The sequence below is a fragment of the Sarcophilus harrisii genome, chromosome 2 (genome assembly GCF_902635505.1).
Source record: "Sarcophilus harrisii chromosome 2, mSarHar1.11, whole genome shotgun sequence".
Lineage (NCBI taxonomy): Eukaryota > Metazoa > Chordata > Mammalia > Dasyuromorphia > Dasyuridae > Sarcophilus > Sarcophilus harrisii.
This window is the reverse complement of record NC_045427.1, coordinates 530,908,819-530,920,836: the sequence shown is the minus strand read 5'-3', so window position 1 is coordinate 530,920,836 and position 12,018 is coordinate 530,908,819. Positions and strand designations below refer to the sequence as shown.

Sequence of the window (12,018 nt, the reverse complement as noted above, 5' to 3'; positions counted from 1 at the left end):
TATAATTAATTCTTGACATAATTGGAATCACAGGCATGGTATAAAGCTAAAAAGTACCAGAGTAGACCACCCCCCTCTTCTCTTTCCTTCCCCACCACTATCCCAGCTCTTCTCAATAGCACAGAAGGGGAATTTATTATAAGAGAAGGGACAGGGGTGTTTCAAGTTGGCTTAAGGCAGGGGTCTGCAGAAGGATGTTGCTTCCATGTTCAGAGGCTCCTAAATGCAGTTCTGGAGCTATGCGGCTCCGTGGAAACTTTAAGTTTCAGTTTTCAAGTTAGAAAAGACTAATTCTATATTCTAACTAGAGAGGAAGTAAGTCCTTGGAACATCTGGTCCCATTTCTCCATTGAGAAACCAGGAAACTATCTGTGCCACTTTCTTTGGCATTTTACCACTGAAGACTTTGCTAAGCAGAGTTATATTGTGTTTGAAAACAAAGATTGAGGGGAATATTTATTTAAAGTGTTTTTAGTTATATTAGAAATATTGCTTAGCATACAAATAATATCCCAGTTCTCACTGTTAGCTACTAAAGTAAGTTTGATGTCTCCTAGGTAGTTCAGTATAATAAACATTAAGGGTCTAATGGATAAAGAGCAGTTTTCTGTCTTTTAATTAGATACAATGCTTGGATAAGACAGGGCCTGTGCTCTAATGAAGCTCACAATTCAGGCAACAGTTTGCTAGGGTAGTTGGTCCTAGTTTATGGGATCACAGCTTCTCTCTCCTTCCTCCCTCCTTTTCTGTTTCTCTTACATTATTTTTCTGGGTCTTTTTTTTAGTGGATTTGGCAGTGGAGTGTGCCCATCAGGGAGTGTTCTTTAACCAGGGCCAGTGCTGCACAGCTGCTTCCCGAGTGTTTGTGGAAGAACAGATCTACCCTGAATTTGTCAAGCGGAGTGTGGAATATGCCAAGAAAAGACTCATTGGAGACCCATTTGATGTCAAGACTGAACAAGGGCCACAGGTACTTTTATGTGTATATTTGTGTCTGCTTTCTCTTTCAGTGGGTAAAGACTACTCAAAAGAGAGTACTTGACTATTAAGCTCTGACTTTAATCAAGAATCCAGTTACCTACATTGTCTACACAAGAAGTTTTTAACTGAAGATTCATGAATGTGGGTTGTACACACATACACGTGCACACAATATTTCATATACAGTATATATATATATATATGCATATATAAAACTGTATTTCAATATATTTTTGAACCCTGTTTATTTCATTTAATGCATTTAAAAATATTATCCTAATAAGAGACTCATTAACCTCAATAGTCCACACAAGTCTACCATTTTACAAAAACAGATGAAAAACCCTTGATTATCATCAACTAGAAAGGTCTAGTGATCTCCATTTTTCTTGGAAAGAAGAGTTTGACCCTTCCTGCTCAGGCTTTCAGCAGGAGGTAGCAGCAGCCAATCCAAGACAGGGAACAAAAAGTAATTTGAGCCATGATGAATTGTCAGGGTGCACCATGAATATGTGAAACTATAAGTTCAGTGTCTGAAGGCTTTCCTATTGTTCTGAATGTTCCCCAATGAGTAGAAAGACTCATTAGTGAACATGTCTCTGAAGGCTTTATTTATAGGGCGAGAGGAGATGACTAACTACAAGGTTTAATAAGCTATTCCATGGTCTGTATCCTGTCTCACCTTCTTGCTATTATAAAGCAGAATAGACGGATAAATATTTAAGAGATACTAGACTGGCCATTCTATGCATTATTGAGATGGAACTGACCTTACCAACAACAACCTGATTTGTCTTCTGATTAGCCTCTAACCACCAGTGACAGGATAACAAATCATGGGTAAATGTTTATTAGAAGCAGGTCCTGTCCAAATCAAAATGAGGATTCACATTTGTTTGTGAATCTTCTGTGAAAGTGAAACTTCTTTGATAAAACATTTTTAAAGTCCTTATACCAACCCTGTAAGTTAGGTGCTATTATTATACTCATTTTATAGCTGTGGAATCAGGGCAGATAGAATTGGTCACATAATAAATGTCTGAGATAGGATTTGAATTCAGGTTATTATATCCCATATTCTAACCCCTGTACTACCTAGCTTCCTATTTTATAGAATTTCAAAATCAAAAGAAATCATATGGACATAATCAAAAATTCTTTCTACAAGATCTCCAAAAAGTGATCACTCAATCTTTATATGAAGACTGGAAGTGAGGGAGTACTCATTCCTTCTTAAAGCAGTCCTCTTTCAAATAATTATTTTATTAAGTCAACACCCATTTTTAAATATCTGCTATATGCCAAGCACTATTCTAAGTACTAGATATATATCAAGCTAAAAATTATTTCATTTATGCACTCAATGAGCCTATGTTCTGTTGGGAGGGACAGTGTGTACATATACAGGACAATTTATTTTTTTGAAAAAAGGTACCAGATGATTTAAAGGAAAGGACACCAGCATCTAAGTCAGATTAGGAAAAGCTTCAGGTTGTCTCTGTTTGATCTGATACTTGAAGGAATCCAAGGATTCTTAGAGGCATTAGGAAGGAAAAAGTATACAGGTGTAGGGGACACTGGTGTAAAGGCATGAAGATGAGAAATGAAGTACTATGTTTAATAACCCAATTATAAGATCAAAGAACTCAGTATTAAAAAGGGTCTCAGAGGCTAGCTAGTCCAATGCAACCTGAATAAGAGACTCCTCTGGGATAAACCTGAAGACTAACAAGTTTTTATTCTATCTCAGCTTAAAGAATTCCAGTAGGGAAAAATCTATGCTCTCTTGAGGTAGCTCCCTCCACTTTATAATAGCTCAAATTACTAAGAAGTTTTCCTTTAAATCCAGTCTAAATTTGGTTTCGTGTAACTTCTACTCCCGCCCCTAGTTTTGCTCTGGGACCAAGCAGAGTAAATGTATCCCTTTTCCACATGTTGTTCACCTGTTTTAGTTCTGTCTAATGCTTCGTAATCTCATTTGGGGTTTTCTTGGCAAAGGCACTGGAGGGGTTTGCCATTTCCTTCTCCAGCTTATTTTAAAGATGAGGAAACCAAGGCAAACAGGGTTAAGTGACTTGCCTAGGATCACACAGCTAGTAAGGGTCTGAGACCATATTTGAATTCTGGAAGATGAGTCTGTCCTGACTTCAGGCCTGGCCCCCCATCCACTGCGCCACCTAGCTGCTCTTTTCCCACATGACAGCTCTTCAAATACTTAAGAGACAATATGTCCCTTGCAGGATAAATGTTCAAAATTTATTAAGCATCTACTACATATTAAGGTTTGCTCTAGGTTCTGATGAAACAAAACAATATCTCTTTTCAAGGGACTCATCTTCTATTGGGATACAACATCTCTAAGACCATAAATATAAGATCCTTGTAAAAATATTTCTAAGAGGTAGAAAATGCTAATAATGAGAAATCAAGAAAAGTCTCATTTTGAAGGAAGGTATTCTTTCAGATGCAAGAGGACAACTTTTGCAAAGGCATGGAAGCAGGTGATAGTGAATATCTAGCAGACCCATTTGCTGAGGATGGAAAATGTGTGAATGAGAGGAATGAGGAATAAAATGGAAAAGATAAATGGAAGCCAATCTGTAAGGAGTTTTAAATGCCAGGCTGGGGGCTTTGTAATTTATGCCAGTGACAATAGGGAGCTACTGAAATTTTGGAGGTATGTAGGCGTTATGGTCAGGTCTGTGTTTGAGAAATATCCATTTGGAAGCAGTGTGAAGCCTTGACTGGAGAGAGAAGAAACTGGAGACCAATAATGAGGCGGGGGGAGGTGAGATGAGTTTCGAGCTACAGTGTTATCAAGGGATAAAAGGAGATAAATTCAAGAAATATTGTGGCAAGATTTGGCAACTGGTTGAATATGTGAGGTGAGCAAGAGTGAGCATGATACCAAGGTCAGGAATTCAGGAAAATGGAAGTGCTCTTGAGAGAAATGGAGAAATTTATGTTTAGGAGGAAAGATAATGTACTTTGTAGAGCTGTTATTTTATGATCCAATGATCTATTTGTGAATTTTGTATCCCCTTTAGCACCTAACCTAGTCCTCAACAAATACTAAGCATTTAGCAAATGTTTATTGAATTAATAAGTGAAGGTCTATTAGTCATTTTGAGCAGTTCCACAGATATACATCCTTCTGGCTAAGGGAATGGAAAGGAAGTCTTTGAAAAGGAATATTGTGATTTGTTTCTGTTCTCACCACCAGTCCCTTGCCCCTAGGCTAAAAGGGTTATGGCATTATTACCAGACAGCTTTTGTGGGCTGGGATTACTATGTTCTGCCTGTATTCACTCATTCCCAGTTGCTTCCATGAGTATGGCCCCTATGAAGTACAGCTGTTAGTAACCCATAAGCCATCAAACGAGTTGCAGGAGTTTAATTTCCAAATGAGATGGAAACATAACCACAAGAGATTATTGAATAAACCACCACATTAGGGATAATCAAGCTTCCTGCAGAAAGATGTGAACTGATCCCTTGTGTTAAGGAAAGTTTTATACCTGATTATGATTTAAACTTCTTTCTCTCCAACATATTTGGTCTTTTAGTGTGAGGAAGATGACAGAAATCCTTGGCCTAATTGTGTCTCTTGGAAGAACAAAGCCAAAAAAGTTGGTATTGATTTCACGAGTCCTTGTGATGGTGTTGCTAAACTCAGTTTTTCAAAGCTCACTTAAATAGTCCAACTCAAGAATATTATTCTAGGAGACCGTTGGATTTTTCCCTCATGTGTCTTTTCATCTATGGTAATAAGATTTTGCTTTGCAAGAAGTTCCAGCTGTCTAAATATTCCAGACTCAGTAATGTAAAGAGGCTAACTGATCTAGTTCGGTGTCCACCAGAGGCAGAGCACTCATTCAGATTCTTAAAAATTATTCAAGTTTATCTGGCAACTTAGCAACAAGGCAGATAAACAATATGCAAGCCACCTGGCCTGTCTGGGCTCCAGCTTACTCCCCATCTTGAGTTGATAGTGGTCTTTTAATCTAATACCTTGGGATCTCATATTTTTGTACCACCGCCTGCAGCATTTAACTTAAGTTGAAATTTACCAGAGAGCTCTATGACTTAAAACAATGGCTCATCCACTAACGCCAGGAACTTTTATTTTTGGTGTGTGAGATGTCCATTAAGAAACATGCTTTGAAAAACAGATGGATTTTACTAGGATGAATTAGGTAGACAGTCAGTAATCATACACATCATTTGTATTTTTTTAAACTATGTGCTAGTTGCTGGGAGAAATAAACTATTAAATAAGACAAAGTTCTGCCTCCATGAGATTCACTGGCTAGTAAGGAGAGACCAAAATTCAAAAATAACTTTCAAAGAAAATTGTATATGTAATGTGAATTGTGGGGAGGATGGAAGAGGGAGAGAGGATCCAGGACATAGGGATGAGGAAAGCAAGGATTCCAAATAGAGGATTGTATGTCATTCCTGGCATAGGAAGGATCTGTAGCAAAGGCAAAGGATGCTGGAAGTATAGGTAGAGCTTGGGACAGAGTAATCAAATTGACTGATCATGGCCTTAGATTCAGGTGAGGCTAAACTTATAAAACACTGTCATATTGTGAGGGCTCTGAAAACATCACATGATTCTAGCAAAAGGTAATTTTTGGTAATGTTGTCAATAACCTTTAGAAACCACTGATCTTGAAGAAACACAAGTATAAAAATCATTATGGACAGCATAATATGCTTCATGAATTATCTGATGTGATCTTCACAACAACTCTGTAAAAGGAGTGATCCAGTTTTAGTCCTCATTTCACAGATGAGGAGACTGAGGTACAAGGGATTAAGTAATTTGCCAAAGACTACATGGGCTATTATGTGGAGAGCAGGAATTCAACCTCTGTCTTCTGACTCCAAATCTAACCTCTGTTGTTTAAAACATGAATCATACTTATTTTGTCCAGAAACCAGGACTGGAATGCAAATAGAGAACTTATTCAATTAGAGATTAATAGAGAATCTGTTTTTAATGAGACTATCTATGAAGATTAGGAGCTTTGGGCAAATGCTCCTGATTAGTGACTCATATACTCTTCTGTGACAGAAAAAAAAATGAACACAGATAGGCTATTGGGTTTGCTTTTTATTTTTCATTTTTAACATATTTCAAGTAAAACTCATTACTGTGTCTGAAATAATAAAATATCAGCACCAACAAATACATGTTAAAGCTGTGTCTACAAAGTCAAAATGAAGAGGAAAATTAGGCCTATTTTCGAAAAAAATTTTAATTAGATCTTTGATCAATGACTATCCAAGAGCTGGAATATTCAATTTCAAATTTCCCTGACTGATTACAAGATTTCTCCCTTCTCTATTTCAGTTTATCTACATGTACGAGAATTGTGAATGAATGAAATGCATTTATTGAGTGTTTACTATGTGCCAAGCACTATGCTGAGTGATGAGATAGAGATATAAAACCAAATAATCTTTTTCAGCAGCTGGCTTACTTTCTAGTTAGGGGTAAGGGTGAGGTAGGTGGGTAATGTCAGCAAGGAAGGTTTGGAAAACCACAAGGACTGGAGGGTGAGTGGAGCCATAAAGCCATTGATTATCACAGCTTTTCAAGAAGCACTGGTAGTATTGCTTGATTATTATTTCCATCTCTTTAGGTGGAAAGTGGAGCCCAGAATAATAAAAACTATTGCAATCATTTTTCTTCCACTGAAGGTGTAAAGTATAATGAAGTGAGAGAGTAGAACTTGGAATGAGATTTGAAACATGGTTTGAATTTGGGGATACCACTATACACATATGTATGATATTATATAGCCTATATATACATACATATATATATGTATATATGTAGTATGTACCTATATAATACCTATATTCATGGTTGGTTTTTGTTTTTCATGCTCAAAGAAAACCAAAATAGCATCAGGGTATAGTGTGTCCAACAGTTCCATGGCGCATGCTTGCACTGGGTCTGCATAATGGAAGATGCTTTCCAGCTTTCCCAATCCCCAATGGAATGAAGCAGAGCTGTGGGCTTGCTCCCATGCTTTTTAGTATGATCTATTTTTTAGCAATGTTGCTGAACACCTTCAAGGAGGACAAAAATGGCATTAAAGTCAGCTTTACACTGATAGTAAATTATTTAACTTGAAACGGCTACAAGCCAAGACTAAAATGGAGGGAAAAGTGTTGGGTTACTTTTTGTACTCATTGCAACTTCTTTGGCTGAAATACAGCAAGCATGGATTGATTCTCTGCTGCTTGTGCTAATTTTGATCTGACAAACAATACCAAGAAAAGAGAGGTTCTTCAACATCCAGCACTGTACTATCCATATGTGGAACCATCAGTTACAGCAAATGGAAAAATTATGAATTCTGTGAATAAGTTCGCTTACCTTGTGATATACTTTTTAGACAGATATACATATAGTGAGGCAGCCAGCTCCCATATCTGAGAGTGTCATGAGTTTGGATTCCATTTCTAGCATAGTTAAATAGAAAAATCTTGAGGAAGAGACTCAAATTCATTAGTAGATTACAAAGTATGGGGCTGAATTTGAATCCCTTAGAATCCCTCTAACTCCAGTTCCAAATTCTAAAAATTACTGGGAGGGTAAAACCAGGATAGTCTGGGGTTTTTTTATTCATTTTCCTTCTCCCATGACTAACACAATGCTGTGCTCATAGTAGATGCTCAATAAATTCTTGCTGAGATAATTCCATTTCTTACTTAGAAAAATTGTAATATTCTTGTCTTTGCAGAAATGTTTAAAGGTTGGATAATGTTTTTGACTACTAAGACTATCATGCTGGTCCTGAGTGAAGCCTGGATTCTATTCTAATTTCCTCTTCTCTGTGTTTTATAGATTGATCAAAAGCAGTTTGACAAAATTCTGGACCTGATAGAGAGTGGAAAGAAAGAAGGTGCTAAATTGGAATATGGGGGCTCAGCCATGGAAGATAGGGGGCTATTCATAAAACCTACAGTGTTTTCAGAAGTTACAGACAACATGCGAATTGCCAAAGAAGAGGTAAGTTATCATGAATGTTAATAGAAAAACAGGAATCATTTCTGGTGGCTCAGTGGACTTGGAGATTTGGATCTATCAAATAGCACAGAACTTGGGAACATGTTCGTTGAGTCCAAGGGGCCTCCACGTTCTGCTTCCTCTTAGTTACAGAAGTAAATTTTGAATAGCACTTCTCCTTTCTGTCATCTTAAAACATGTTTCAGAAGGATCATGATTTTAGTACTAAAAGGGGACTAAGTAAGAAGCTTCTTATTTTATAGATTATGCCTGGAATGGTAATGACTTGGCCAAGATCACACAGCTAATAAGTAACAGAACTAGCTTTTAATTTTAACTCATCTTATTTCAAATCTAATCCTACTATACCACATCGCCAACTCAGTTTGGGGCCATCTTATTTTATTGACATTTGACAGATTTGTGTTTCCCAAAAGATGTTTTTCTACAAAAAAAAGGAGAAAAAAGAAGAAAGTAGACTACAATAATCTGTTACTAATTCAACAATTTCAAACACTACATAAATCACTTTCTCTGCCAATTAACCTTTTCAGCAGTTAAACTCCACATAGAAGTGACATTATTTCTGGCTAGGATGGAAGAAGGATTAGATGAGGAGGTTAAAATTCCACCACCACATCCTTTATATCCTAGTTTTTGAATCTTTTGTTTATTTCCAAAGGAAACTCCTTAGTTAAGTTTAAAACCTTTTTCATGTAATTTTAGAATCTGTAAGGCTTAGTTTTTATGGAAAATAAAATTACTTTTCCCTTGGTCATGACTAGAACCGAATTATTTTTTATTTTTATAATTCATTTTTAAAATCTTGGTACCCAAGTAAATATTTTTAAACATTTTATAGCATTATGTAAATTTGTATTTAATGTTTCTTTACAAACTGATTGCACCCACCTTTCATTTTTATAATACTGTTTGTGAAATTAATGAGCCCAAATTCTCATACTCGTGCATCTTGTTCCTGAATAATGTTAGCCAATCAGATTACGGATTTTTCTTCATTGAGAAATCACTTTCTTTATTGCGAAGAACATCTGATACTGTAGTATTTGTTACTGTTTTGTATGAAATGCTTTGTTTTTGGCAGACTATGGTGCTTTGATTTTTAATAAAATAAACTTGAATGATTAAATACTAGTACCTCTAAAAGAAAACTTCAGGTCTATATAGTCCAGAATGAAGTTTAAAACCATAGGTGAGCCCTTCTTTTTCCTTCTCCTATTTCTGAAAGTTAATCAGAATAAATTTAAAGAAAAAGGAAATATACCTGGGGAAGCTAGGTGGTTCAGTGGATAGAGCACCAACCCTGAAGTAAGGAGGACCTGAGTTCATATTTGATCTCAGACACTTAACACTTCCTAGCTTTGTGACTCCAGGCAAGTCACTTAACCCTAACTGCTTCAGCAAAAAAAAAGAGAAAGAAAGAAAGAAAAAGAAAAAAAAAAAAGGAAATATACCCTCCTCCCCCCAATTTTTTTTTAAAAACCTATTGATTCTTTTGTAAAATACTTGGCTTGCTATTCATCATCTACTTGATACTTACCCATTCATCAATATGGCAAGTCTTTTGATTTCATATCAGGGAAAATTTTAAGTTTCATTGGCTTTTTACATAAATATCAGTGAAGAAGACTGATAGTAACATTTCTTAAAATGAAAGCTATATCTATTAAACAAAACTCCCTACAATTAGAAAACATTTAATCCTGGGAACCTCCCTGTTTTTTACGTGATGGAAGTTATCCTGACAACAAAGAATAGGTGGTTGCTTTGGATTTTAACAAGACAAAGACCCTGGAATCAGCCAGCACACAATACTGCTTTCCCTTCTCCCTAACCAAATTCCTATAAGAAATGTTTATTCAATGAATGCATCCCTTGTAAAACTCTTATTGAAGTTTTCCCTTCTGGTCATCATTTTGAAATGATGGAAAGGCAAGAGAACCTCCCAAAGATGTAAATCTAACACTGTTTTGCTAATATCAAACAAGATGGCATCTGGTTACCATGGGCCAGGTTTGCATCCCTGTAACAATTCCTATAGAGTTTATGTAGGATGAGAATCTGGCCCCATATGATTAGACCCCAGGATGTTTTGCCTTTTTTTTTTAATGTGTCCATTGGGAAACATAAAAGAGTAAATTACTGCCAAAGGCTTTCTGGCAGCAAAATTTTATAGACTTTAGTCTTGAGATTTTTATGGGTTACTTACTGTACACTGATGGCATACAACTCAACTTTTTAACTGTCCTGTGACATGCAGTTTCTAAGGAACCTGGGAAAGTATTTCCTCAGCCTAGACATAATGTTAAGTCTAAAAATAGATTTGGACATTGAGTCCAGTAATGAGTTTCCTTCAAAAGCCACCTTTTAAATTCTCAACTTTAGATTTATGGCACTGTTTTTCTTTTTTCTTTTTTTCCTTTGCTCACACTCCATTTTGGTAAAAAAAATTTGCCATGCCCTTTTCAATGCTTACCAGAACCTGCTAGAACAGGAAGTCCTTCTGTTGCTTTGAAGATCCTCCATTTGTGAAAAATGTGGCATTCTATGGGTTGCAAAGCATAATCACAGAATTGTATCTACCCCAGTTCCTTAACAACATTACATAAAACGTTCCAATATCTTCAGTGTTAGTGTATACTTAATAGTTGTTCCATGAAATATTTCCATGCTTTTCCATGCTCAGCAGCTCAGGAAAAGATTTTACTTAAACTTTCACCATTTAAAAAAAAAATTCAATTTGATTATTCTCTGATTTTTAGAAAGTCAAATTGCTTTAAAAAAAAAAAAAAAGCCCTTGAGATGTTGTATTCTATAATTCCTAGAATTATGTGAAGCCACAAAGAAAAGGTAATGATAGAGTCAGAATTTAAACCCAGAACCACTGGTTTGAAGTTGAGTTTTCTGTCCAGGTCGTTCCACAGTCCAAGTTACTGCTGATCATTTTACCTGTTTGGACAACAACATTAAAGTGAGAAAATTCTTTCTGAGGTCATGGGGTTTCAGTCTGCATTTGCCCCTTGCTGCCATTCTTCTACTTTGTTTTAGATCTTTGGACCAGTACAGCCAATAATGAAGTTCAAAAATATAGAAGAAGTTATAAAAAGAGCAAATAGTATTGAGTATGGACTCACTGCAGCTGTATTCACAAAAAATATTGATAAAGCATTGAAACTGGCTTCTGCGTTAGAGTCCGGAACAGTCTGGTAAGTGTGCACTATATGTTGCTTCTCCCAAACTGAAGAGACTCCCTTCTTCCTAACTTAAATGTTTTCAAAAGCCTATCAATAACTGAACAACCCCAAAATAGGCTGCAATGAAATAATGAACGCTAGGTGTCAGGTTTTTTTTTTTTTTTTTTTTTTTAATCCTGTCTAGTTCATGGGAGTCTGATGACTTATGTGTGTGTATGTGTGTGTTTGTGTATATAATATGTGTGTGGGTTTATATATGTGTGAGTGTATGTATATTTTTATCTGCTCAGCAATTGTCTTCTTCCTTTCCTCCTGATTTCATTTGCCTTTTTTCTTCCCTGACTCACTTTCTGTTATTCCTCACTTTTCCTTTGTTCATAAATTTGTACTCTAAGAATTTCTATCCCCCTATGAGCACACATATGAATCGATGTAACTATTTGTGAGTTCAGTTGTTCCTGGATTAATTCAATTAATCATGTATTTTGATTAACTGAAGTAAATGAAGTAAATCTACCATCCTTATTTACTTTAAGAATAATAATAAAAATATCACCCATTGAAAACAGGGTCAATATTTAGTTATGATGTATGGAATAGTAAATAATGAAACTACATTTTCAAGTGTAAAAAGAGAAATTCCAACTTTCCCTTTTTCTATTTTTCTCCTTCCTTCCCTCTCCCTCCATCATTACTTAGAATTCTCCCTAACTGGGAGCCATATGCTTGATCTACTGAGCTCATCATAAAAGGGTGAGAAAAGAAAACAGGAGATTAAAAGTTATTGAACACCAT

The 12,018-nt window shown here is 36.0% G+C and overlaps 1 protein-coding gene across 1 annotated transcript in view; it reads left to right on the top strand.

Annotated features, from left to right (window-relative positions):
• Positions 1–12,018, top strand: part of ALDH1A3 (aldehyde dehydrogenase 1 family member A3) — a 46,278-nt gene that overhangs the window by 28,924 nt on the left and 5,336 nt on the right. The window contains exons 9-11 of the mRNA XM_003755587.4: positions 786–970; positions 7,847–8,011; positions 11,078–11,235. Of these exons, the coding sequence (XP_003755635.1) occupies positions 786–970; positions 7,847–8,011; positions 11,078–11,235 (508 nt within the window). The remainder of the gene's footprint in view (positions 1–785; positions 971–7,846; positions 8,012–11,077; positions 11,236–12,018) is intronic.